We start from the raw sequence: 24,222 nt of genomic DNA, 5'->3' as shown, positions 1-24,222 counted from the left end.
GAAAAAAGTTGTTCATCTGTGCATGACATGTGTGCCTAGTGTTCGGCTGTAATGAATGTTGCTTGGGGTGATTTAAATGTTACTGTTTCTGTGTTGCTTCTGAGCTTGTTTATATATTTATTTATTTGAATTTGTAAAGCGCACTACAGCCCAGAGGCCTCGAGGCGCTGGATTAACAATTAACATTGTTAATGTGGTGAATGCAAGTTTCAGCACTCTGGTTTTATTGGTGCTGGGAAGCCACTGCAGATACAAGGGAGGGGGGAAAGGAGGGGCAGAGATTCCAGTTGCAAGCTGCTAGCCAGCAATAAGTCATCTGCCCCCTCAATTCTGTACATACACAGTGCACACTACAAAGAGTCAAATATCACTAGCCAATGGCGAGTGCACATTTTGCACCCTGCCAAGGCATGGTCTCCTCTTGTGGGGCCTATCCTTGGAGTGCTCCACCTTTCTCTCTTCTAGATTTCCATGGCATGGTAGATGGAAGCCTTCTTTTGCAGAGATGGGTCAAGGGACCGCCCACCTTAATTATTCTGTTCTCTCTTGGACACTTGTAAGGAGGTTTCAGCGCAATCTCTTCTATTCTTGTGCCCTGTCCCCCGCCATCAATACTTTTGGTTGGTGCAGCCGCGCGGGGATGCAACCAGAACCTTAGTAAGGCACGGCACACCACACAGCCCCTTTATGAACTATATGCATGGACGTGGCGCGGACAGGCCTTAGCCTCTGCTGCACACACTCCTTTTCCTCGGTCCCTTTTCCTGCCAGGGTTTTTCCTTGGCACTCGGTCCAGGCAACTCTCTTTGGGTAAATTGACCGGGCGGGAGGGTTCCTTCAGGGTTTGCCTGAGGTCTCTATGAAGGCTGCTTCTGGTGCCTGCACCCAGTTCTGTTGGGGGACTGTTCACTGGACTTTAATCCGAGGGCCATTTGCCTCACGCCTGGATACATCCAGATGCCCACCCTGTTCAGTTCACCGGGCTGGGTCGCGAGGGTCCTCAGAGGCCTGTGGCAGTGGAAAGTCCTGCGCTCTGTGCCTCCTCAGAGATCCCGGCAGCCCAGCACAGCTGCAGAATACTTTGGCACACTTTTCTTGTGCCATTACTGTGTCAGGTTCAGGCTCGGGGCACGCCCTGGGAAGTGTCTCATTGGGAGCTTCGAAGCACGCAGGAATGGAGGGCGCCGGCCGATTCCTTCCTCTCCTTCTCCTGGTGCCTGTGAACTTCCACCGTTTGTGCCAGTGTGGGATGGTCGCCCAATGTGAGAAGCTATTCAGCTCTGCTATCAGGGACCCCGCACTGAGGGCCTCACCTGGCCGCTCCAGCAGCCACGAACATGCACCAATGGAGCAAAGAGTATTTGCAGCTTAAACACTATCTACCCACTCAAGAAGAGCTCTAAACCCTTCTCATGTGGAGGAACCAGTGTTAAAACGGCAATGACGTGTTAACACGTATGCATATCCCGTGGGAAGAGAAAACGCAGCTTTTAATGCGAGCACTGCGAGGCGCACATTTTAAGCCCCAGAACGAAAATAGAGAAATGAATATTTTGCCATGATACAATACTGCTGACTGGCAACATGGGGGCAGTTGCTGGAGGGCCATTTCCGCTTGATAAGATTGAAAGGCCCTGACACCGTATCTGCTCCGTGCCCAGCATGCTGCTGCCTCGTCCTGCCCCTGCGCTGGCCTGGTGTGGAGTGGAGACATACAGCTTTGGTTAGTGTATAATGTATGTTTTATTGTTATTTATCAAGTATTTTCTGTATGTATGTATGTATCATGTATTGTAATTAATGTATTTATTGTGATGTATGACTGCGTATGTATGGGTGTTTGAATATAATGTATTGTGTGTGCAGGACTAGTTGAAGTTGAGTGAGCAGCTATGTGTGTATGTATGCATGCTTATATCTTGCAGAGACAGTTTAAGTGACCATTCCTGGCATAGCTAGGTTCCCTATATATGCCAGTAAAGGTCACTTTACATTGCATTCATGAAGCTGCAAACTCAACCTATCTATGCTAGTAATGGTCACTTTAAATCATATGCATGAAAGCTGCATCGCTTCATGCATGTGGTTACCTGCATAGATAGGTTCTGACTGCAGCCTCTTGCATGGGAGTTACACTGCCCGTTGCTGGCATAGAGAGGTTGTGACTGCAGCCTCTTTTTGCCTCTTGCCTGGGATTTACACTGACCGTTACTGGCATAGATAGGTTGTGACTGCAGCCTCTTGCATGGGATTTACACTGCCCGTTACTGGCATAGAGAGGTTGTGACTGCAGCCTCTTTTTGCCTCTTGCCTGGGATTTACACTGACCGTTACTGGCATAGATAGGTTGTGACTGCAGCCTCTTGCATGGGATTTACACTGCCCGTTACTGGCATAGAGAGGTTGTGACTGCAGCCTCTTGCATGGGAGTTACACTGCCCGTTACTGGCATAGAGAGGTTGTGACTGCTGCCTCCTGAATGCGATTTACACTGACCGTTACTGGCATAGAGAGGTTGTGACTGCAGCCTCTTGCAGGGGAGTTACATTGCCCGTTACTGGCACAGAGAGCTTGTGACTGCAACCTCTTTCATGGGAGTTACACTGCCCGTTACTGGCATAGAGAGGTTGTGACTGCAGCCTCTTGCACGGGAGTTACACTGCCCATTACTGGCATAGATAGATTGTGACTGCAGCCTCCTGCATGCAATTTACACTGACCGTTACTGGCAGCCTCTTGCATGGGATGCAGCTTCTTGCATGGGATTTACACTGACCGTTACTGGCATAGATAGGTTTTGACTGCTGACTCCTGCATGCGATTTACACTGACCATTACTGGCATAGATAGGTTGTGACTGCAGCCTCTTGCCTGGGATTTACACTGACCATTATTGGCATAGAGAGGTTGTGGCTGCAGCCTCTTGCCTGGGAGTTACACTGCCCATTGCTGGCATAGGGAGGTTGTGACTGCAGCCTCTTGCACTGCAGCCTCTTGCATGGGATTCACACCGCCCGTTGCTGGCATAGAGAGGTTGTGACTGCAGCCTCTTGCATGGGAGTTACACTGACCGTTGCTGGCATAGAGAGGTTGTGACTGCAGCCTCTTTTTGCCTCTTGCCTGGGATTTACACTGACCGTTACTGGCATAGATAGGTTGTGACTGCAGCCTCTTGCATGGGGGTTACACTGCCCGTTGCTGGCATAGAGAGGTTGTGACTGCAGCCTCTTTTTGCCTCTTGCCTGGGATTTACACTGCCCGTTGCTGGCATAGAGAGGTTGTGACTGCAGCCTCTTTTTGCCTCTTGCCTGGGATTTACACTGACCGTTACTGGCATATATAGGTTGTGACTGCAGCCTCTTGCATGGGAGTTACACTGCCCGTTGCTGGCATAGAGAGGTTGTGACTGCAGCCTCTTTTTGCCTCTTGCCTGGGATTTACACTGCCCATTGCTGGCATAGAGAGGTTGTGACTGCAGCCTCTTACATGGGAGTTGCATAGATAGGTTGTGACTGCTGTGACTGCAGCATCGTGCATGGGATTTACAAGTGCTCCAGTGTAGTGCACTGTTGGCAACACAGCATTTACTGAATATTTGTATGTGTTACACTAGAGAACCAGCTGTAACACTGCATTGCTTTTTACCTCATTTTTTCAAAAATGGTGCTGAAAAAAGCATAATTTCAGCACATTATTTTAAAATAATTCTCGGGTGGAACCCCCAACTGAATCCTCCTCAATTTTTGGGGGCTTCCTCACTACGCTTGGTTGCTTGAGTTCTTTCGAGGAAGCATTTAGAACCTTCTACTGAAAACACTCACCACCCAGCGAGGGCTTGCTTACCCATGAATCACTTAGAAATCTTGGTGCCCCTTCATGAGCTATCCGCCCCCTTAGCACCAAACAATGCCTCCGCCGCTGAGCAGGGCCTGGCTGTAATGAGCACCAGTCACCGCCTCCGCCGCTGAGCAGGGCCTGGCTGTACAGAGCACTAGTCATGGCCTCTGCTGCTGAGCAGGGCCTGGCTGTACTGAGCACCAGTCACGGCCTCTGTCGATGAACAGGGCCTGGCTGTACAGAGCACTAGTCTCCTCCTCCGCCGCTGAGCAGTGCCTGGCCGTACTGAGCTCCAGTCACCCCCTCTGCCGCTGAGCAGGGCCTGGCTGTTCTGAGCACCAGTCACCGCCTCCGCCGCTGTGCAGCGCCTGGCTGTACTGAGCTCCAGTCACAGCCTCTGCCGCTGAGCAGGGCCTGGCTGTACTGAGCACCAGTCACCGCCTCCGCCGCTGAGCAGGGCCTGGCTGTACTGAGCACCAGTCACGGCCTCCGCCGCTGAGCAGGGCCTGGCTGTAATGAGCACCAGTCACCGCCTCCGCCGCTGAGCAGGGCCTGGCTGTACAGAGCACTAGTCATGGCCTCTGCCGCTGAGCAGGGTCTGGCTGTACTGAGCTCCAGTCACCACCTCCACCGCTGTGCAGGCCCTGGCTCTGCCGCTGTCACCACCTCTGCCGCTTAGCAGGGCCTGGCTGTACTGAGCACCAGTCACCGTCTCTGCCGCTGAACAGGGCCTGGCTGTACTGAGCACCAGTCACGGCCTCCGCCGCTGAGCAGGGCCTGGCTGTACTGAGCACCAGTCACTGCCTCCGCCGCTGAGCAGGGCCTGGCTGTACTGAGCACCAATCACGGCCTCTGCCGCTGAGCAGGGCCTGGCTGTACTGAGCACCAGTCACAGCCTCTGACGCTGAGCAGGGCCTGGCTGTACTAAGCTCCAGTCACCGCCTCCGCCGCTGTGCAGGCCCTGGCTGTACTGAGCACCAGTCACGGCCTCCGCCGCTGAGCAGGGCCTGGCTGTACTGAGCACCAGTCACTGCCTCCGCCGCTGAGCAGGGTCTGGCTGTACTGAGCACCAGTCATGGCCTCCGCCGCTGAGCAGGGCCTGGCTGTAATGAGCACCAGTCACCACCTCCGCCGCTGAGCAGGGCCTGGCTGTACTGAGCACCAGTCACCGCCTCCGCCGCTGAGCAGGGCCTGGCTGTACTGAGCACCAATCACGGCCTCTGCCGCTGAGCAGGGCCTGGCTGTACTGAGCACCAGTCACAGCCTCTGACGCTGAGCAGGGCCTGGCTGTACTAAGCTCCAGTCACCGCCTCCGCCGCTGTGCAGGCCCTGGCTGTACTGAGCACCAGTCACGGCCTCCGCCGCTGAGCAGGGCCTGGCTGTACTGAGCACTAGTCATAGCCTCTGCCGCTGAGCAGGGTCTGGCTGTACTGAGCACCAGTCATGGCCTCCGCCGCTGAGCAGGGCCTGGCTGTAATGAGCACCAGTCACCACCTCCGCCACTGAGCAGGGCCTGGCTGTACTGAGCACCAGTCACCGCCTCCGCCGCTGAGCAGGGCCTGGCTGTAATGAGCACCAGTCACCACCTCCGCTGCTGAGCAGGGCCTGGCTGTACAGAGCACTAGTCATGGCCTCTGCCGCTGAGCAGGGTCTGGCTGTACTGAGCACCAGTCATGGCCGCCGCCGCTGAGCAGGGCCTGGCTGTAATGAGCACCAGTCACCGCCTCCGCCGCTGAGCAGGGCCTGGCTGTACTGAGCACCAGTCACGGCATCCAGCTCTGAGCAGAGCCTGGCTGTACTGAGCACTGGTCACGGCCTCCGTCGCTGAGCAGGGCCTGGCTGTACTGAGCCCCAGTCACCGCCTCCGCCGCAGAGCAGGGCCTGGCAGTACTGAGCCACAGTCACCGCCTCTGCCGCTGAGCAGGGCCTGGCTGTACAGAGCACTAGTCATGGCCTCCGCCGCTGAGCAGTGCCTGGCTGTACAGAGCACCAGTCATGGCCTCCGCCGCTGAGCAGTGCCTGGCTGTACAGAGCACCAGTCACGGCCTCTGCCGCTGAGCAGGGCCTGGCTGTACTGAGCACCAGTCACGGCCTCTGCCGCTGAGCAGGGCCTGGCTGTACTGAGCATCAGTCACCGCCTCCACCGCTGAGCAGGACCTGGCTGTACTGAGCACCAGTCACGGCCTCTGCCGCTGAGCAGTGGCTGGCTGCACTGAGCACCAGTCATGGCCTCCGCCGCTGAGCAGGGCCTGGCTGTACAGAGCACTAGTCATGGCCTCCGCCGCTGAGCAGAGGCTGGCTGTACAGAGCACCAGTCATGGCCTCCGCCACTGAGCAGTGCCTGGCTGTACAGGCACCAGTCACTGCCTCTGCCGCTGAGCAGAGCCTGGCTGTACTGAGCACCAGTCACAGCCTCTGCCGCTGAGCAGGGCCTGGCTGTACTGAGCATCAGTCACCGCCTCTGCCGCTAAGCAGGGCCTGGCTGTACTGAGCACCAGTCACCGCCTCTGCCGCTGAACAGGGCCTGGCTGTACTGAGCACCAGTCACTGCCTCTGCCGCTGAACAGGGCCTGGCTGTACTGAGCACCAGTCACCGCCTCCGCTGCTGAGCAGGGCCTGGCTGTACTGTGCACCAGTCACGGGCTCTGCCGCTGAGCAGTGCTTGGCTGTACAGAGCACCAGTCACGGCCTCTGCCGCTGAGCAGGGCCTCTGCCGCTGAGCAGTGCTTGGCTGTACTGAGCACCAGTCACGGCCTCTGCCGCTGAGCAGGGCCTGGCTGTACTGAGCATCAGTCACGGCCTCTGCCGCTGAGCAGGGCCTGGCTGTACTGAGCATCAGTCACCGCCTCTGCCGCTGAGCAGGGCCTGGCTGTACTGAGCACCAGTCACGGCCTCTGCCGCTGAGCAGGGCCTGGCTGTACTGAGCATCAATCACCGCCTCCGCCACTGAGCAGGGCCTGGCTGTACTGAGCACTGCGTATTTCATTTTGGACGAAAAAGTTATGTTTTTGCACATTGCATGCTTATAGCAGAGTGTGAGTTTGTTAGGTTGTGTGCATTGTGGGATGAATGAGGGTGACTGCGAGTGGGTTATGTATTCTTTATATAAAAGGAAGATTCTGACTTTCAGGCTTTTGTGTAAATAGTTTTTGTATAATTTGAGGAAGTGTTTAATCATGCATTTTGTGTAACGTTATTTTTACTTTTGAAGGTTATGTCATTCAGTTGAAGAACATGTCTCTTCTTGATTAATGTCCTCTAGACTCAATAAGGGGCGCTTATGTTAGTTAACCAATGCTTTGAATTAAGATTGCCAGTGTTTCCTTTTCAGTGTGTTCCGTGGGTTCCACTAACCCTTGCTATATGTTATCTGTGGGGGGGCTTTTGCTTGCGTGACACAGAGGAAAGATAAGAGGATGGGAAAATAGGGGGCAGATGCTACAAAGAAGGCAATGGATGGGGGGCGGCAATGGAAATGATGAGGAGTGCCACAGGGAGGTGTGTATTCAGTGCACGACCGCCCCAGAACCAGCTGCCAGTGTATGAGGCTCTGTGTTTCCCCACCCTTACCGCGGACCCCCATGAACTCGCCCATACAGGCAGTAGGGAGTAAAGCTGGAGACTATGGGTAAGGAGATTGTGAGGCACGGACGGCCGCGGTCATCTCAGCCGCCACCCAGCGTACAGGCACACCCAGCTGCAACGCACACATGGAAAGAGTTCAGTGCACGCAGCGAGGCACGCGGGAGCGTGGCCGGACTCCTCACTCCCACCCTCACGCCCCCGCCTGGCACTCACCTGCCCAGGAGCACTCTTCCAGGTGCCCAGGCCCAGCAGGGGCATCTTCTGTCCCGTGTGCAGAGTCGCGCAGTCCGCCATCGTGTCCACCTGAGGGGAAGGAGAGGAGAAGTGTCAGCCGAGTGCAGCGAAGCCCAGGACAAGAAAACAGGAAGCCCCAGAGCACTTCCTTGCCACCCTCCGCCACCCTCTGCCTGCTTTCATTCCGCTGACCATGCCTTCTGCCCGGGCTCTTCCTGCTAACCCATCCGCCCACTCCCTCTGCCTGCTTTCCACTGACCATGCCTTCGTACCTCGTGCCTGACCTCCTCCTGATAACTCATCCACCTCCCTCCCTCTGCCTGCTTTCTGCTGACCCTGCCTTCGCACCTCGTGCTCTGGCCTCTTCCTGCTAACCCATCCAGCTCCCTCCCTCTGCCTGCTTTAAGCTGACCATGCCTTCGCACTTCGCTCCCAGCCTCTTCCTGCTAACCCATCCACCTCCCTCTGCCTGCTTTCTGCCGACCATGCCTTCGCACCTCCTGTCCCAGCCTCTTCCTGCTAACCCATCCAGCTCCCTCCCGGTGCCTGCTTTCCGCTGACCATGCCTTTGCACCTCGTACCCGGCCTCTTACTGCTTACCCATCCGCCTGCCTCCCTCTGCCTGCTTTCAGCTGACCATGCCTTCGCACTTCGCTCCTAGCCTCTTCCTGCTAACCCATCCACCTCCCTCTACCTGCTTTCAGCTGACCATTCCTTCACACCACGTTCCCCGGCCTCTTATGGGCAATGCTGCAGGGCCTCCCAAATCGAGGCAGGGTAACTGTTGGTACCATCCGGTAGGTCCTGGAGAGGGGCATCACTTCCCCCCCGTGCCTGGCCCCTCTCACCATCGCACACAGAGACATGCCATCTTTGTCCTCACAAAGGGAGGGAAGGGTGAGGTGGAGGAAACAACAGTCAGGCAGGGGAAACACAATGCACCCAGGGGGGACGTCAGCCCCCACTGCCACACTTCAAAGACTCAGGGATACCCCTGGGTCTTATAAAAAGAGCTACACAGAGCTCACCAACTAAAATCTGTTTGTCGACCCTGAACAGGGTCCCAAACAGCCTGGAAGTTCACTGTTCACTCAGTGTCTTCCACCTCTTTCTTCTTTTCCCAGAGCCCTCCCACCCTGAAAAGAAAGGAGAAGACCAAAGAAAGAGAAAATCAGGACACTGTACGGTGACCACAACAAGTCGTGGGACAAAAAGGCGTCACGGGCCAGAGAGGGTTACCTCAGGACCCGGTGCCCAAAAGTATGATACCATAAGGATATGTGATTATTGTCATTATTTCCATAACCATATCTGTAACAATAAAATCCTACGGCCTTTTATTGCCAACATTTGACACAGTGTGGGTTCACTTTCTTCTCAGGGAGGGTGGGTCGGTGTTGGAACTTGCATGCCTAGAGTCCAAGAGTTACTGCTCTAACCCACCCACCTCCTTCCCGCGGCCTGCTTTCCACTGACTATGCCTTCGCACCTCGTGCCTGGCCTCTTCCTGCTAACCCATCCACCTCACTCCCTCTGCCTGCTTTCCACTGACCATGCCTTCGCACATCGTGCCTGGCATCTTCCTGCTAACCCATCCACTTCACTCCCTCTGCCTGCTTTAATTCCGTGGACTCTGCCTTCCCATCTCGTACCCCGGCCTCTTCCTGAACATTCCAGCCTCTGCCTGTTAACCCATCTACCTCCCAGCCTCGTTGTCACCTCCTGTGCCTGCTTTCTGCTACCCTTTCCAGGCCGCCTGCAACCCTTCTCTGCCTGCGTTTAGATAACCCTGCCAGCCAGCTGCCACCGTCTGTGCTTGCTTGCTAACCATTCCCGGATGCCTGTCCCCATCTGCATGCTTTTAGATAACTTTGCTGAGCCAGCTTACACCCTTCCCGGCTGTCTGCCAGCTTCGCTGCCTGCTTTTGGAATAACCCTGCCTAGCCGGTTGCCAATCTATGTGCGCTTTTTTCTACTACCCTTCCCGGCTGTCTGACACGCTCTCACCCAGCTTTTAGATAACCCTGCTTGGCTGGCTACCACTTTCTGTGCCTATCCTATCCTGGCTGCCTGCCACCCTCTGCCTGCTTTTAGATAACCCTGCCTAGCCAGCTGCCACCCCCTACGCTTCCTTTCTGCCAACCTTTCCACACCACCTGCCACCCTGTCTGCCTGCTTTTAGATAACTGCTGCCTAGATGGGTGCCACCCTCTGTACCTGCCTTCTGCCAACCTTTCCCGGCCGCATGCCACCCTCTTTGTCGCCTGTCGGCTAACTTGTCCCTGCCACCTGCCACCCTGACTGCCTGCTTTTAGATAACTGCTGCCTAGCTGGGCGCCACCCCCTGAACCTGCTTTCTGCTAACCTTTCTGGGCCATCTACCACCCACTTTGCCTCCTGTCGCTAACCTGTCCCCGCCACCATCTTTGCCTGCTTTTAGATAACTCTGTTGCCTAGACGGATGCACCTTCTGTACCTGCTTTCTGCTAACCTATCCTGGCTGCATGCCACCCTCTGTGCCTCCTGTCGGCTAACCTGTCCCCGCCACCTGCCAATCTCTCTGCCTGCTTTTAGATAACTCTGCTGCATCTAAAAAAAAAGCATCTAATGCCATTTTTTCATTTTTGTATGGGGGTGCCCACCCCAACCCCCTTTTTTTAACCTTTAAAACCCATTTGTATTAAACTAAAACCTTTACCATCTAAAAAGATGCATTAGATGCTTTTTTTTTAGATGCTTATTTTTAGATGGTTTGGCTGTCGATGCTTTGGTTGTCAATGCAATGACCAGATACCCTTTCTACTACCCTTTGCAGGCTGTCTACCACCCTCTGTGCCTCCTGTCGGCTAACCTGTCCCTGCCACCCTCTCTGCCTGCTTTTAGATAACTCTGCTATCTAGATGGGTGCCACCCTCTCTGCCTGCTTTTAGATAACTCTGCTATCTAGATGGGTGCCACCCTCTCTGCCTGCTTTTAGATAACTCTGCTATCTAGATGGGTGCCACCCTCTGTACCTGCTTTTAGATAACTCTGCTATCTAGATGGGTGCCACCCTCTCTGCCTGCTTTTAGATAACTCTGCTATCTAGATGGGTGCCACCCTCTGTACCTGCTTTTAGATAACTCTGCTATCTAGATGGGTGCCACCCTCTGTACCTGCTTTTAGATAACTCTGCTATCTAGATGGGTGCCACCCTCTGTACCTGCTTTTAGATAACTCTGCTATCTAGATGGGTGCCACCCTCTCTGCCTGCTTTTAGATAACTCTGCTATCTAGATGGGTGCCACCCTCTGTACCTGCTTTTAGATAACTCTGCTATCTAGATGGGTGCCACCCTCTCTGCCTGCTTTTAGATAACTCTGCTATCTAAATGGGTGCCACCCTCTGTACCTGCTTTTAGATAACTCTGCTATCTAGATGGGTGCCACCCTCTGTACCTGCTTTTAGATAACTCTGCTATCTAGATGGGTGCCACCCTCTCTGCCTGCTTTTAGATAACTCTGCTATCTAGATGGGTGCCACCCTCTGTACCTGCTTTTAGATAACTCTGCTATCTAGATGGGTGCCACCCTCTGTACCTGCTTTTAGATAACTCTGCTATCTAGATGGGTGCCACCCTCTGTACCTGCTTTTAGATAACTCTGCTATCTAGATGGGTGCCACCCTCTCTGCCTGCTTTTAGATAACTCTGCTATCTAGATGGGTGCCACCCTCTGTACCTGCTTTCTGCTAAATATCATACACAAATTATGCGGATGATACGCAAATACTTATCACTCTGTCAGGCGACTACCAATCAGATGACACCCTCCTAAATGAAATCTACAGCAAAATACAAGCTTGGATGGCCAATCCGTTGGTGTCAACGACGACAAAACTGAGCTTCTTCTCAGCGGATCCAAATTAAGACTCAACAAGTTAGGCCTAAATATGTCTCCTTCAATATTGACGGCAACCTAATCAAAGTTGACAAGGAAGCATAAACTGTAGTCTTCTATCTCGACTCCGCTCTAACACTCCAAAGACAAATTAACGCTACCTCCTCCTCAACAGCCTACACATCAAAACTTATAAACGCCTCCGGGCCTTTCCTGAGCTCTGATAGCTGTATCACCCTGTCAAGAACTCTCATACTGTCTAAATTAGATTATTGTAACACTCCCTACTTGGGTACAAGCCAGAAAAACCTCCACAAGTTACAAGTCCTGCAAAATAACGCCCTCAGATCTGCTCTTAATATCCCCCGCTCTAGCCACATCTCACAAACCTGACAAAATACTAACTGGATCCCTATCCAAGACAGGATCACCTTCAGAACACTTATGATCACCTATAAGTGCCTCAACAATTCAGCCCCGAAATACGTGATGAAAATATTCTCTAGAAAGGAACCTACCAGACCTACTAGTTCTAACCATGCCCACTGCCTCAATATCCCGATATCCAATCTCATTAAGGCAGGTGGTTATAGCATTTTGGTGCTGGCAGCTAAGACTTGGAACAAGCTACCCCCAATATTAAGGTCTGAATCTTTGTTCCTTCCCTTGTGGAACAAAGTAAAAACATGGTTGTTCATGCAGTCCAACTAAGGACCACAGTACACAATCTTGACCATGACCCAGCACCCTCACGACCTTCCCCATAGCTTAGGTATACTTCTTCTATAGATCACCAAGACTTATCACAACTTGCTAACTCAACTATGTTCTGAACCAGCAATTTTTGTACATTTCTTGAGATTCTGTATATGTTTGTACATTTTTGTATTTACATTGTATTTCTGCTTTTATTATTTTTCTGACCTTGTATATTACTGTAACTATGTACCTAAGGAAAGCGCCGCAATAACTTTGGATTCGGTGCGCTATATTAGAAAATAAAACAAACAAAACCTTTCCGGACCGTCTGCCATCCTCTGTGCCTCCTGTCGGCTAACTTATCCCAGCCACCTGCCACCCTCTCTGCCTGCTTTTAGATAACTCTGCTGCATAGACGGGTGCCACTCTCTGGACCTGCTTTCTGCTAACCTTTCCGGGTCGTCTACCACACTCTGCGCGTCCTGTTGCATAACGTGTCCCGCCACCCTCTCTGCCTGCTTTTAAAGCACTCTGCTGCCTAGCCGGGTGCCACCCTCTGTACCTGCTTTCTGCTAACCTTTCCGGGCCGTCTGCCACCTTCTGTGCCTCCTGTCGGCTAACCTGCCCCTGCCACCTACCACTCGATCTGCCTGCTTTTAGATAGCTCTGCTGCCTAGATGGGTGCCACCCTCTGTACCTGCTTTCTGCTAACCTTTCCGGGCCGCTGCCACCCTATGTGCCTCCTACCAGCTAACCTGTCTCCGCCACCCTCACTGCCTGCTTTTAGATAACTCTGCTACCCGGGTTCCACCCTCTGTACCTGCTTTCTACTAAGCACAATGTTTGCCATAATGGTCAGGCTTCTTGGCGAAGTGACGTGAGACTCGCTGAATACTGGGTGAAGGAGGCAAGGCTAAGGCCTGCAGCTCGAGAATGAGCAGGACGCATAAGCCTGTCTGGATTGGAAATGAAATGCAGGAAGCTCCAGAGATGGGAGGTCAGTGTCGTGACTGCACAGCCTCCCATCCTGGAGTTGTGGGTGATGGAGCTCTGACTAGGTGGCCTTTGGATGATCTTGAACCTCCCACAAGGATCTAGCATGGTGTTCTCGGGATAATGAAGTCAGTGTTATAAACGTCTTGTGGGGCTCAGTTCATTCAGGCACAGTCAGCTGTGGAGCCTCTGAGGCGAACCCAGGAAGCTTTGTTATACATATGTATACATGTACAGTTCCAGTTACTTGCAGGTATATTACAGGACATGAAGACAAGTGGACACGGGCAGACACCCACCAGCCATCCTCTCATCTCCAGCTCAGGCCCCCAACTGACACTCATAGAAAACTCGCACGCAACACTCACCCAACATTCTCCTGAGCTGCCTATCATACCATTCACCAACATTCTGCCAGCATCCATCCATGGCCAGTAATACAGAACAAGACTAACTCACATCACAACTTCTCCCTTCATACACAAAGTCATAAACCACCTAAAACAACTTGCACTCCCCAGTCACTCCACAACACACTCAGATGCACAGTCACAGCATTCAACAGCATTGCATTCAAACACAGCATCCCTCCTCTGCAACCAAACACCTTCCACCGGTACTGCCACCCCCAGATACAGGGCCTGTCACACCCTGGCACAAACACCCTCAAGGGGAAACACACAGGAGACAAGCTAAACTCCAGGTGGTGGGGAAACGCTGAAGGGGAGGGGACCAGAGATCGCCTATCACCAGGCCAGGGTGCAACGCACCTCGCCTATGCAGGGCCTAGGCGGGCCGACCTTGCCGCTAATGGTGGACAGACTAACACTCAGGGAGGGTGGTGCTACCCATATCCAAGGGCAGCAACACAAGAAGGGTGCGTAAACCACCAACTTCCACCCTCACACGCAAGACTCAAACCATACAATCAGCTCCCAATCATCACCCAAATCAACAATTCCCAACAAGATTATGAAGCACCAAAAACACTCACTGCACTCACAACTGTCACAACACTGCACCATAACCATGTCCACATTATAACCATCACCAAGCTTACACAACACACTTACACAACACACTTACACAGCACCACACCTTGACTGCATGCATACATAACATCCACACCACAGCACTTCATCACCACACTCACCCACGAAAGAGCAACACATAACAAATTAAACAGCTGGAGTGCTCCTTGCAGCCCCGTAAAATTGAAATGTGATATGGAACATTCTAACTTATGAAACATTTATCAACAGAAGTGTGAACAGAAAATGGAATGCTGTTGGACAACATATATACATATATCCGAGATGCATCAAAACTAAATCCTCTTCAAATGCCCATATGGAGGGCAGTCCATAACATTTCTTACAATGTACAATTAAATCCTTCGAAAAGGCAATCCCAAAAATCATGGATCCATTTTTCCTTTTTTATATACACTGCTGCTGTTCTATCCCCCAGACAATCGAAAAAAGAAGATACATCCTAATCCTATTAACTAAACTGGATGCATACCTATACTCTATGGATGCCCCCTCATGGCACCTGACACTCTGACACACAGGTGCATATCCGTGTCCTGTGGCATTTACCCTAAATGCAAAACAAAGCACATTTCATTTGAGCCTGCTTTGCTTGAGCAGGCCTAGCACGAACAAAACCACGAGGCGCTCGGTGTCAGATGACAACAATGTGATCCAAAGTTGGTTGGCCACAATACTTATACACAACTTGACACAACTTGACATGACAACGGCCCACAACTGAGGAAGAAGATGGTTGAGCCTCACGTCACTTTACCAATTACTGAAGAAAGGGAGGATTAGACCTTACATCACTTTTACCAATTAAATCGCACATTGCTGGAAGAATTCAATCCAGATCACTCTTATACTACCATGCTCCGCTCCCACTCTCATGGCAGAGGTAGATTTCAAAATACAGCTTCTAAAACAAATCAGAATGTAATTGACATTATATTATCCCCCTTTTTCAAAACAATGTACATTGTGATTCTTTCTGCTATTCATTGTAAACACCACCAACATAGTTCCCCACATGCTACATACTCTAAAACTCCATTCCCATGGGTTTGCCAGTGTGATCAGTACCAACACATACTGGAGGAAGAAAACTGCAAAACAGAAACATGTAGGGGATAGCATCACATTGCAGGAAAATGTGTCTCTTTCTTAAAAGAAAACTTGTCCCAAGACATCTGACGTTGGTTTGTTTTATGTCAGGCAAACCTTAATATGTTTGTTCCTTTGTTACCTGTGTGTCACGGTTTATTACGCTGTCACACTCAACTCAGGGAGTTCCTTTCCCCCCAATGAATGTGGCACAGAACAGATCACTGTGATTTTGATTCAGGTTCTATTTGGTAAGTCCTCCAACCCATCTCGCACTCAACCCCAACAAATACCCAGTGCCACAATGTACTAGGAACCAGGCCGGTGTGTAGTAAGAATATAGATTTATTAATTTATTTAAACAGAATTTGACAAACAGACTAATATCAGCCACCAATGCCGTGGCAACACAAGAACAAAACTGACTTCCGTAATGGCACCAACAGAGATATTACTGAGATATACAGTCACAATTTCCTGCAGCTTTATTTTTAAACCACCCCCCAATACAGAAAACGAACAATTCAAAACACACATAGATTGCTGATTTGGTTATAAAACTTTTCTCCCAGCAGCCCCAGCCTTCCAAACATCAATTAGACTTGGCCCCTCCGACTAGATGTCCAGTTGCAGAGAGTGGGAACACAATGGGAAAATCGTTTGGGGATTCTGATAAAATGCACTCTTTGGAAAAAGGGATTCAAGGAGTGAAATCGTTTTATTAATGTACATATTACCACAGATGCAATAGGAGGGAAAGAAAAGCAATGGCAAAATTCGTTTTGCCACACCTAAAAAGAACATGCAGGGCTTTGTTGTTTTGGTCAGACCACAATGGGAACAAAGGGGCAATTTCGTTTTGGCACCCTGCACGCTCACGTAGAAAAAGGGTTTTGGGATTAATTCTTTTGGCAAATCTTTGTCTATTCTGGCGCAAAATACACTGGGAAGAGCTTGTTAGTTTGGAATGCCAACTAAACACATCATATAGGGGAATTAATTGATTTAGTTAATTAAATATGCTAAGGATCTACACAGACAAAAAGGATATTTTGCTATAAGGAAATAACTAAAACAATGCTAGAAAATGCAGGGCCTACGCAATCTATGGCTTTGGGGATAGTTTTACTTAGAGGAGAGGCCTTGTAATGAGCATCAGGGAACAGCCCAGCACCTGTGCGACAGCACGGGTGTCAGTCAAGGATAGTACCCTCTGGATCTTCCAAGGGGTCCCAGTCAGATCTATGTCTCCTGGTCCCTGTCTCCAATGCAAGATTTGGGGCCTCTCTGCTTGGATATTTCTAGCAAGAGTTCAGCAGCAGGCTACCTCCCGGAATAAGTGGCAAAAGCCCAGCTCAGTGAAATTTAGAAAAGTCGGCAGAGGGGATGAAAACCCACTACGACTAAAAGAGGGGAAGGTTAGAGGGCCGCTGCAAGAGTTTAACAGAATTTAAACCGAAGAATGAAGAATACTTTAGAGAAATCGACTGGTCCCTGAATTGTTGCTTACATGTGCCCACAAAAGTATATTTATCAATTCCCTGACACAAAATTCCAGAGTGTTTTTATGTTGATTCGACTGAACAAGCTGCTGTTATTGGCCAATTTTGGAATATGGTTGAAAATAGTAATGGAAAAGAGAGGGTAGACTATGTGACTTAACGAATGAAGTCGAAACCCTTAGCATGTGTTAACTGGTGGTCAGGAAATGAGACTTCATTATCTTAGGTTCTATAGACATTTGGCCGTTGGTTTTGATAAGGTGGAAAAAGAGTTGCTTTGGTTAAATGGAATGGGGGGACCAACCCTCACTTGGGCTATTGCGTTGATACAGGTCTGGTTTGCCTTTGAAAAGGAGATTTTAACAAAATAAATGAATGTCTTGATTTGTTTGTGCATTGGTATTGAATTGCGTTTTTGGGTATGACGTTTTAGGTGAAAATATATGAAATTTTAGATGAAAATATATTAAATGAAAAGACTGATATGCAAATGGATATTTCCCATCTGTGAAAGGCACAGTGAGCAAAAGCAGTGGCTGCGAACTCTCAAGTGGTTAATAACCACTGAACAGGTTATCATGTCTGTTCTTGCGAGAGAGGGGCGCCCGCTACCTTTGTAAAACTATTGGTTAAGGAACCTGGGATTGGTAACCCTAGGTCTCCTGGGGGCAACCAGACGTGGTCTCCCTCTCACTGTGCTTAGAGAGGCATCAGCTTCACCTCACTGATGATCCCCAACAAGGGTGAAACACGTGTATGGGGTTGCTGGTGGTACTCTCGTTCAGATTGGAATTGCCATTGTATTTCGGTGCTGGACTGCCCCTGGGCAGGACAAAGACTGATATGCAAATGGATATTTCCCATCTGTGAAAGGCACAGTGAGTAAAAGCAGTGGCTGCGAACTCTCAAGTGGTTAATAACCACTGAACAGGTTATCATGTCTGTTCTTGCGAGAGAGGGGCGCCCGCTACCTTTGTAAAACTATTTGTTAAGGAACCTGGGATTGGTAACCCTAGGTCTCCTGGGGGCAACCAGACGTGGTCTCCCTCTCACTGTGCTTAGAGAGGCATCAGCTTCACCTCACTGATGATCCCCAACAAGGGTGAAACACGTGTATGGGGTTGCTGGTGGTACTCTCGTTCAGATTGGAATTGCCATTGTATTTCGGTGCTGGACTGCCCCTGGGCAGGACAAAGACTGATATGCAAATGGATATTTCCCATCTGTGAAAGGCACAGTGAGTAAAAGCAGTGGCTGCGAACTCTCAAGTGGTTAATAACCACTGAACAGGTTATCATGTCTGTTCTTGCGAGAGAGGGGCGCCCGCTACCTTTGTAAAACTGGCCGTTGGTTTTGATAAGGTGGAAAAAGAGTTGCTTTGGTTAAATGGAATGGGGGGACCAACCCTCACTTGGGCTATTGCGTTGATACAGGTCTGGTTTGCCTTTGAAAAGGAGATTTTAACAAAATAAATGAATGTCTTGATTTGTTTGTGCATTGGTATTGAATTGCGTTTTTGGGTATGACGTTTTAGATGAAAATATATGAAATTTTAGATGAAAATATATTAAATGAAATGTATGGATTTAATATTGTTGATTGTGTGTAATGTATTTTATTAAATGTAATATGAATTAAAAAAATGTTATCTTAATTTTTCTTAATTTTTTTACACTGTTAAATATATTGTGAAAAGTTCAATAAACTAAAACACAAAAATAAAAAAAATGAAAAATAATAAAAATCATCACTCTCAGGGAAGACCACCCTACCACTCAGCTGGAGAAGCAGGATGCCATATTACTCTGAAGAGAGGACCACTATCTCTCTCCTGTTTAAGGGAGCACCAGTTAGGTCCTACAATGGCCAACCCATCTCTTGCAACATTTAACTGAGGAGAAAACTATCCAGTGCCCGCCTGTATAACACCAGTCATCTCCGAAGATATAACAGCTTTAGTTCCATGTAAATCAGAACACACTCACTCCAGCCCACACTTGTGGAAGAATGCCATATGATGCTGGGGAGACAATCACTCAAACAATTGTCTATGGAACACATTACCCGATAGACACTTGAAACCATTTCTGTAGGGGCAGAGCTCATTAGATTGAGGAAACGGTCAGTATAGCGTTAGGCCTTGGAAGGCAACCACACCAGTAAAAGAAGATGACCACAACAGCTTCATTCTGTAGGAACAAACCATATTGATTAGCCTTATGCAATAAAAAGAGCATTCCCTCCAATAAGAGGAGAAATCCTCTTGATGCCACTGTTGTAGAATTGCACCCTTTCACTAAGAGATACAGCCATCATACCCAACTGCATGAGTGTGACCCACTGACAAACACCCACTAGATCCTACTGCTGTAGATGTCGTAGATAGGAGAGCAACCTTATCCCTAAGAGGAGACAATTATGCCGCGATATCTGCCTTACTTTGCCATTTGCAGTTCTCGATACTTTGACTTGTCTGCAGGCTGCAGAGGTGGGTGTTGGAAAGGTTTCTGCATTGAAAGATATGCCTTCCTTCTAATTCTGCTAACTGCATATGTTTGGAGGGCTCTTGAAAAATATCAGTTCCACTTGGGGGTCCCATTTATCTGTTCATATTGTCATGTTCTTGGGTGTCATTTTGGGGATACCAGAACCTTGGTGGTTCCAGCTACAGCCAAGGGACCCTCTGCGGCAGCAGAATCATTTGGTGTCTCCTTTAAATGTGAACATCTGTGGGTGATCTCTCTTCGGGATTCTTGTAAAGTTAAGGGGAGATGTTTCTGGTTTCGGAGTTTTTTTATATGACTTGTAAAGCGCCAAACACAATACACGGATTGCTTCATGGTGCCTCAATGGGAGAGGGGTGCATTTAATGGGGTGAAAAAGCCTTCAGACCTTTATAAGTGCAGGGGCTAAGAGGGAGAGGATCAAGCGGGAACTTGCATTGCCAGTCTGAAAGTGCAAACATGCCGGCAGGGAGCTGGAGCCAATATTGCAGGGTCTCCCAAGATGAGACTGTCCAGTTCTCTCATTGCTCACTGGTAGAGAGAAGGTGTGTAGCTCAAGACCGTCGCGAGACAGCAAGGTCCTGGTCATTACCCCATGTGCAAGAAGCCACACTACATCAGTCTGCAGGACATAGTGAGTTAGGACCCATGCCCTCAAAACGTTCCCTAGGCATGCATGAGCGCTTAGGGTTGGGGGGCTTAGTGCCACAGTGGGAGCCCTTCCACAGACAGCTATAGCTAGAAGAAGGCGCAGGTTTTGTGACAGTTTTCCTTCGGCCCATGTCGACTCATAGGGGTCTTGTTGCCGGAATTTCCTAGGCCGAAACACTTTCAAGGTCTGGAAGTCCAGGAATTCTAGGGGTTTCTACCACTTCTCCTCTCCGTGTATTCAGTATTGGCCAGAGGAGCAGCGCCATTGAGCTCCAGCTCCCCTGCCGACCATCAGAGCTGTCATGAGCAGGACATAACACACGTGATGAACGTAGACGTTTTGTATTACGTTCATCTCATACATTACACAGCAAAAAGTTAATTAATAAAAACATTGCAGCAAAACAAATACACGTCATTCATTTTTTTTTTCCAGAATAGAAGAGAAAGAAGAGGGAAGACAAGAACAAATAACATATTTCCTATTAATACAAGATGAGTATGGATGTCAATACAATATGATATTAGTGTTTGAATGGAATTAATTACAGTCAAGTGATACACATGATGAAAGGAGTCTGGGTCTGTGCAATTTCCATTCCTTTTGTTATTGCCTTTAGTAGGACTCAATCTCTATGCATTTGGCATTGCAATGGGGCATTTCCAACCAGCAAATCTGTATCTGCATCCAAGACAATAAATAAAGCTTGCTATTACAGATCTGTTTATATCCATGATGTTGCCATGACAAGCAAAGAAGGGTTTGCCTTTATGTGGATATCACATGTTCTTAAAATCATGCATAACAGCGAGCTGAAAGTTTGAGACAAACATCAGGACACACAGTTTCTTTAACAGTGGAGATCATATGACAGCGCATAACAATCATGTGTAGAATGTATGGGTGAAACATGTTATCCATCATTATAATTCCAGTGAATGGTAAATGTGTCAATTCATTACCTAACTACTTGATTAACGTTCTTGATGCTCGCTGGGGCTCAATCTTTTTGAGAATAAGATGAAATCTTCTCTCCACTAATGAAATCTTGGAAGCTCAACGTAACATCCCACATCATCTAGAGACGAATTTGTGAGAACTCACCCAAGATTGAGACACTTGAACATCTCGACTGGAACTTTGAAGGAATTGAGGTGGTTACATCTTGGTCACTTCCTTCTGGGATTCAGAGCAACATGTTCGCCAGATGGCCTCTGGTGGAGATCATTGAAGGAATTGAGGTGGTTACATCTTGGTCACTTCCTATCGGGATTTAGAGCAACATGTGTGCCAGATGGCCTCTGGTGGAGATCATTGAAGGAATTGAGGTGGTTACATCTTGGTCACTTCCTATCGGGATTTAGAGCAACATGTGCGCCAGATGGCCTCTGGTGGAGATCATTGAAGGAATTGAGGTGGTTACATCTTGGTCACTTCCTATCGGGATTTAGAGCAACATGTTCACCAGATGGCCTCTGGTGGAGATCATTGAAGGAAATGAGGTGGTTACATCTTGGTCACTTCCTATCGGGATTTAGAGCAACATGTGCGCCAGATGGCCTCTGGTGAAGATCATTGAAGGAATTGAGGTGGTTACATCTTGGTCACTTCCTATCGGGATTTAGAGCAACATGTGCGCCAGATGGCCTCTGGTGGAGATCATTGAAGGAATTGAGGTGGTTACATCTTGGTCACTTCTTTCTGGGATTTAGAGCAACATGTTCACCAGATGGCCTCTGGTGGAGATCATTGAAGGAATTGAGGTGGTTACATCTTGGTCACTTCCTATCGGGATTTAGAGCAACATGTTCACCAGATGGCCTCTGGTGGAGATCATTGAAGGAATTGAGGTGGTTACATCTTGGTCACTTCCTTCCGGGATTTAGAACAGCATGTTCACCAGATGGCCTCTGGTGGAGATGATTAGAGGGCCCTCAAATCTGGTGAAAGCTGAAGTTGATTCGCTTTTTTAAGATGCTTTTTTGGGGCAAGCTGAATACACTGATGAATGTATTCATTTAGATCTTATTGCTATTGGACTGTGACTTTTAAACTCATTTCTAATAATAATTTGAGAGGTGAGGCTGCTCCACTACTGGAAATGCCACTATAAAGCCACTCACATAGCTTTTTACCGGATTTTACTGTGTTATTGCTTTTATTATATTCCTGTGCATTAACTTGCTGCATTACGGTGCCTGTCACATTAGTGCTTTAATTTTGGAATTCGGGCTGCCGTTAGTGGAACAGTCCTCTTTCTAGTTCTTTGGGAGGCGTTTCCTTTCCCTCTCCCACTTTGGCACTGGTATTAAATGTGCCGTGATAGCCGCCCATCTGTGCCGTCCGTGCTACGGGCGTGGAGCGGCACCTGACACTATACACAAGGGAGAATTTGTTGGCATTAGCCCCTACAGCCACTGTATTCCCTGTAGGTTGGCCAGATGACCGTGCCAGCCCCCGACACCCAGCTGCACAACATCAGCAGATGGATGACTCTAAAAGTGAGAAATATTCCTTATTATTATTAAATACTAGATCTCTTCCGGCTAATGCTGCGCAAGTCAGCTTTCTGCTGTCTGACCGCTGCCCGGCTTTGTTATTTCTCACTGAAACTTGGCTGCAGGAAAGCTCTGCTCCTGCTCTTACCCAGGCCATTCCTGAAGGCTATAAGATCATTCAACTGGATCGTCCTGGCCCACAACATGGTGGAGGGGTGGCTGTTATTTGTAATGCTGATCTTGCCCTGACTCAACTGTGCTGTCCTCCTTTTCCCGCTATTGACGTCTTGCTGCTGAGGTGCGCGTTTTCTTCAACCTTTTCCTGTCGCGTTCTTTTAATCTATCACCCTACTGGGTCATATTCAAGGCTGTTAGAGCCGCTGGTCGATTTTATAGCGGAGTTACATATTAAATATAAAAATTTGATTGTGTTAGGCGATCTTAATCTTCAATTTAACTCCCCTAGAGCTCCTTTTCTTGATAACTTCTTTTCCAGTCTTATGGCTGTAGATTTTCATCAGCATGTGCTGGGCCCTACTCATAACCTAGGGAATACTCTAGATGTTGTGTTGGCCAATAAAATCCTACTTGCCTTCCAATAGACTAAGCAGATTTTTTGGACGGACCACTATTTGGTGACCGGCTCACTTATGTCAACCCAACAGCAGCCTAAGACACCACCTGCTATAATCTGGCAATGGCCTGGCGTTTGGTAAACCTGCAAATCTTAGTATCTTCTATTAAAACTAAATGTGTAGCCGCGCCGGCTTTGTCGATATCACGTTTGGTTGCTTCTCTTGTTGTCGCAGCTGATGAAGTGGCGCCGAAACGGCTTACTCAAATTCGCAGACTTCCTTCTGAGTCATGGTATTCAGAAGAGCTGAAGTTGGCCAGACTACAGCTTAGACAAGCTGAACGCAAATGGCGTTGTAATTACGATTTACAGCTTAGGACCGTATTTAAAGCTAGCTCTATGGCGTATTCTGCTGCAATTATTGCAGCAAAAAAATCCTATTCTGCCTTAAAAATTGAAACATCATTGGGTCAAACTAAAACTCTTTTTGCAGTGGTTAAGTCCCTGTCTTCTTCGGCAAATTGCTCCCCCACAGTTTAGCCCCTTCAGGAGTTATGCGATTCCTTATCTCATTTTTTTATTAAAAAAACGGAGATTATTCGCGCTAACATCTCTGGAAATACTATACCGGCTGCTAGCGCTCCGGTTTCCGGTAACGCTTCTGTGAACACAGTGATTGATACCCCATGTTGGTCTTCCTTTCCCTCCTTTACTTTGGAATCAGTTCTTAAAGCCCTTCTCCAGATTAAATTGAGTGTGCCTTCGGATGTGGTGCCGCTAAGTGTTCTGAAGGAGATCGCACCTGATTTTATTGGGGTGATTTCGGAAGCTGTTAACAAATCCTGTCAAACAGGGTTTATCCCTCCTGAGTTAAAGGTTGCAACAGTTATTCCACTTTTAAAAAAGTCTTCACTGGATCCCTCTATACCGGCTAACTTAGGGCCTATATCCCTTCTACCAGCTTTTATGAAACTTCTGGAAGCACTGGTTTCTTCTCTTTTGTCTTTCTTTCTTGAATTGTCTGACTGTCTTAACCCAGCTCCGTCTGGTTTTCAGCCAGGCAGAGGCATTGAGAGCGTCCTTGTTTCTGTACAGGATGACATGGCCAGGTTGGTGGATGCGGGA

At 49.1% G+C, this 24,222-nt stretch overlaps 1 protein-coding gene across 2 annotated transcripts in view; it reads right to left on the bottom strand.

Annotated features, from left to right (window-relative positions):
• AKR1A1 (aldo-keto reductase family 1 member A1) overlaps positions 1-24,222 on the bottom strand; it is a 428,825-nt gene that overhangs the window by 299,527 nt on the left and 105,076 nt on the right. The window contains exons 1-2 of one of the 2 annotated variants that reach the window (XM_069642380.1): positions 7,849-7,912; positions 7,636-7,725 (exon numbers count right to left, since the gene is read on the bottom strand). In XM_069642380.1, the coding sequence (XP_069498481.1) occupies positions 7,636-7,725; positions 7,849-7,851 (93 nt within the window). In that variant the 5' untranslated portion in view covers positions 7,852-7,912. Of the gene's footprint in view, positions 1-7,635; positions 7,726-7,848; positions 7,913-24,222 lie in introns of those variants that run through there. The other variant, XM_069642381.1, reaches the window with a different exon arrangement.

The sequence above is a fragment of the Ambystoma mexicanum genome, chromosome 1q (genome assembly GCF_040938575.1).
Source record: "Ambystoma mexicanum isolate Mex_15411 chromosome 1q, UKY_AmexF1_1, whole genome shotgun sequence".
In the NCBI taxonomy this organism is placed as follows: domain Eukaryota; kingdom Metazoa; phylum Chordata; class Amphibia; order Caudata; family Ambystomatidae; genus Ambystoma; species Ambystoma mexicanum.
This window is presented reverse-complemented; position numbering and strand designations above follow the sequence as displayed.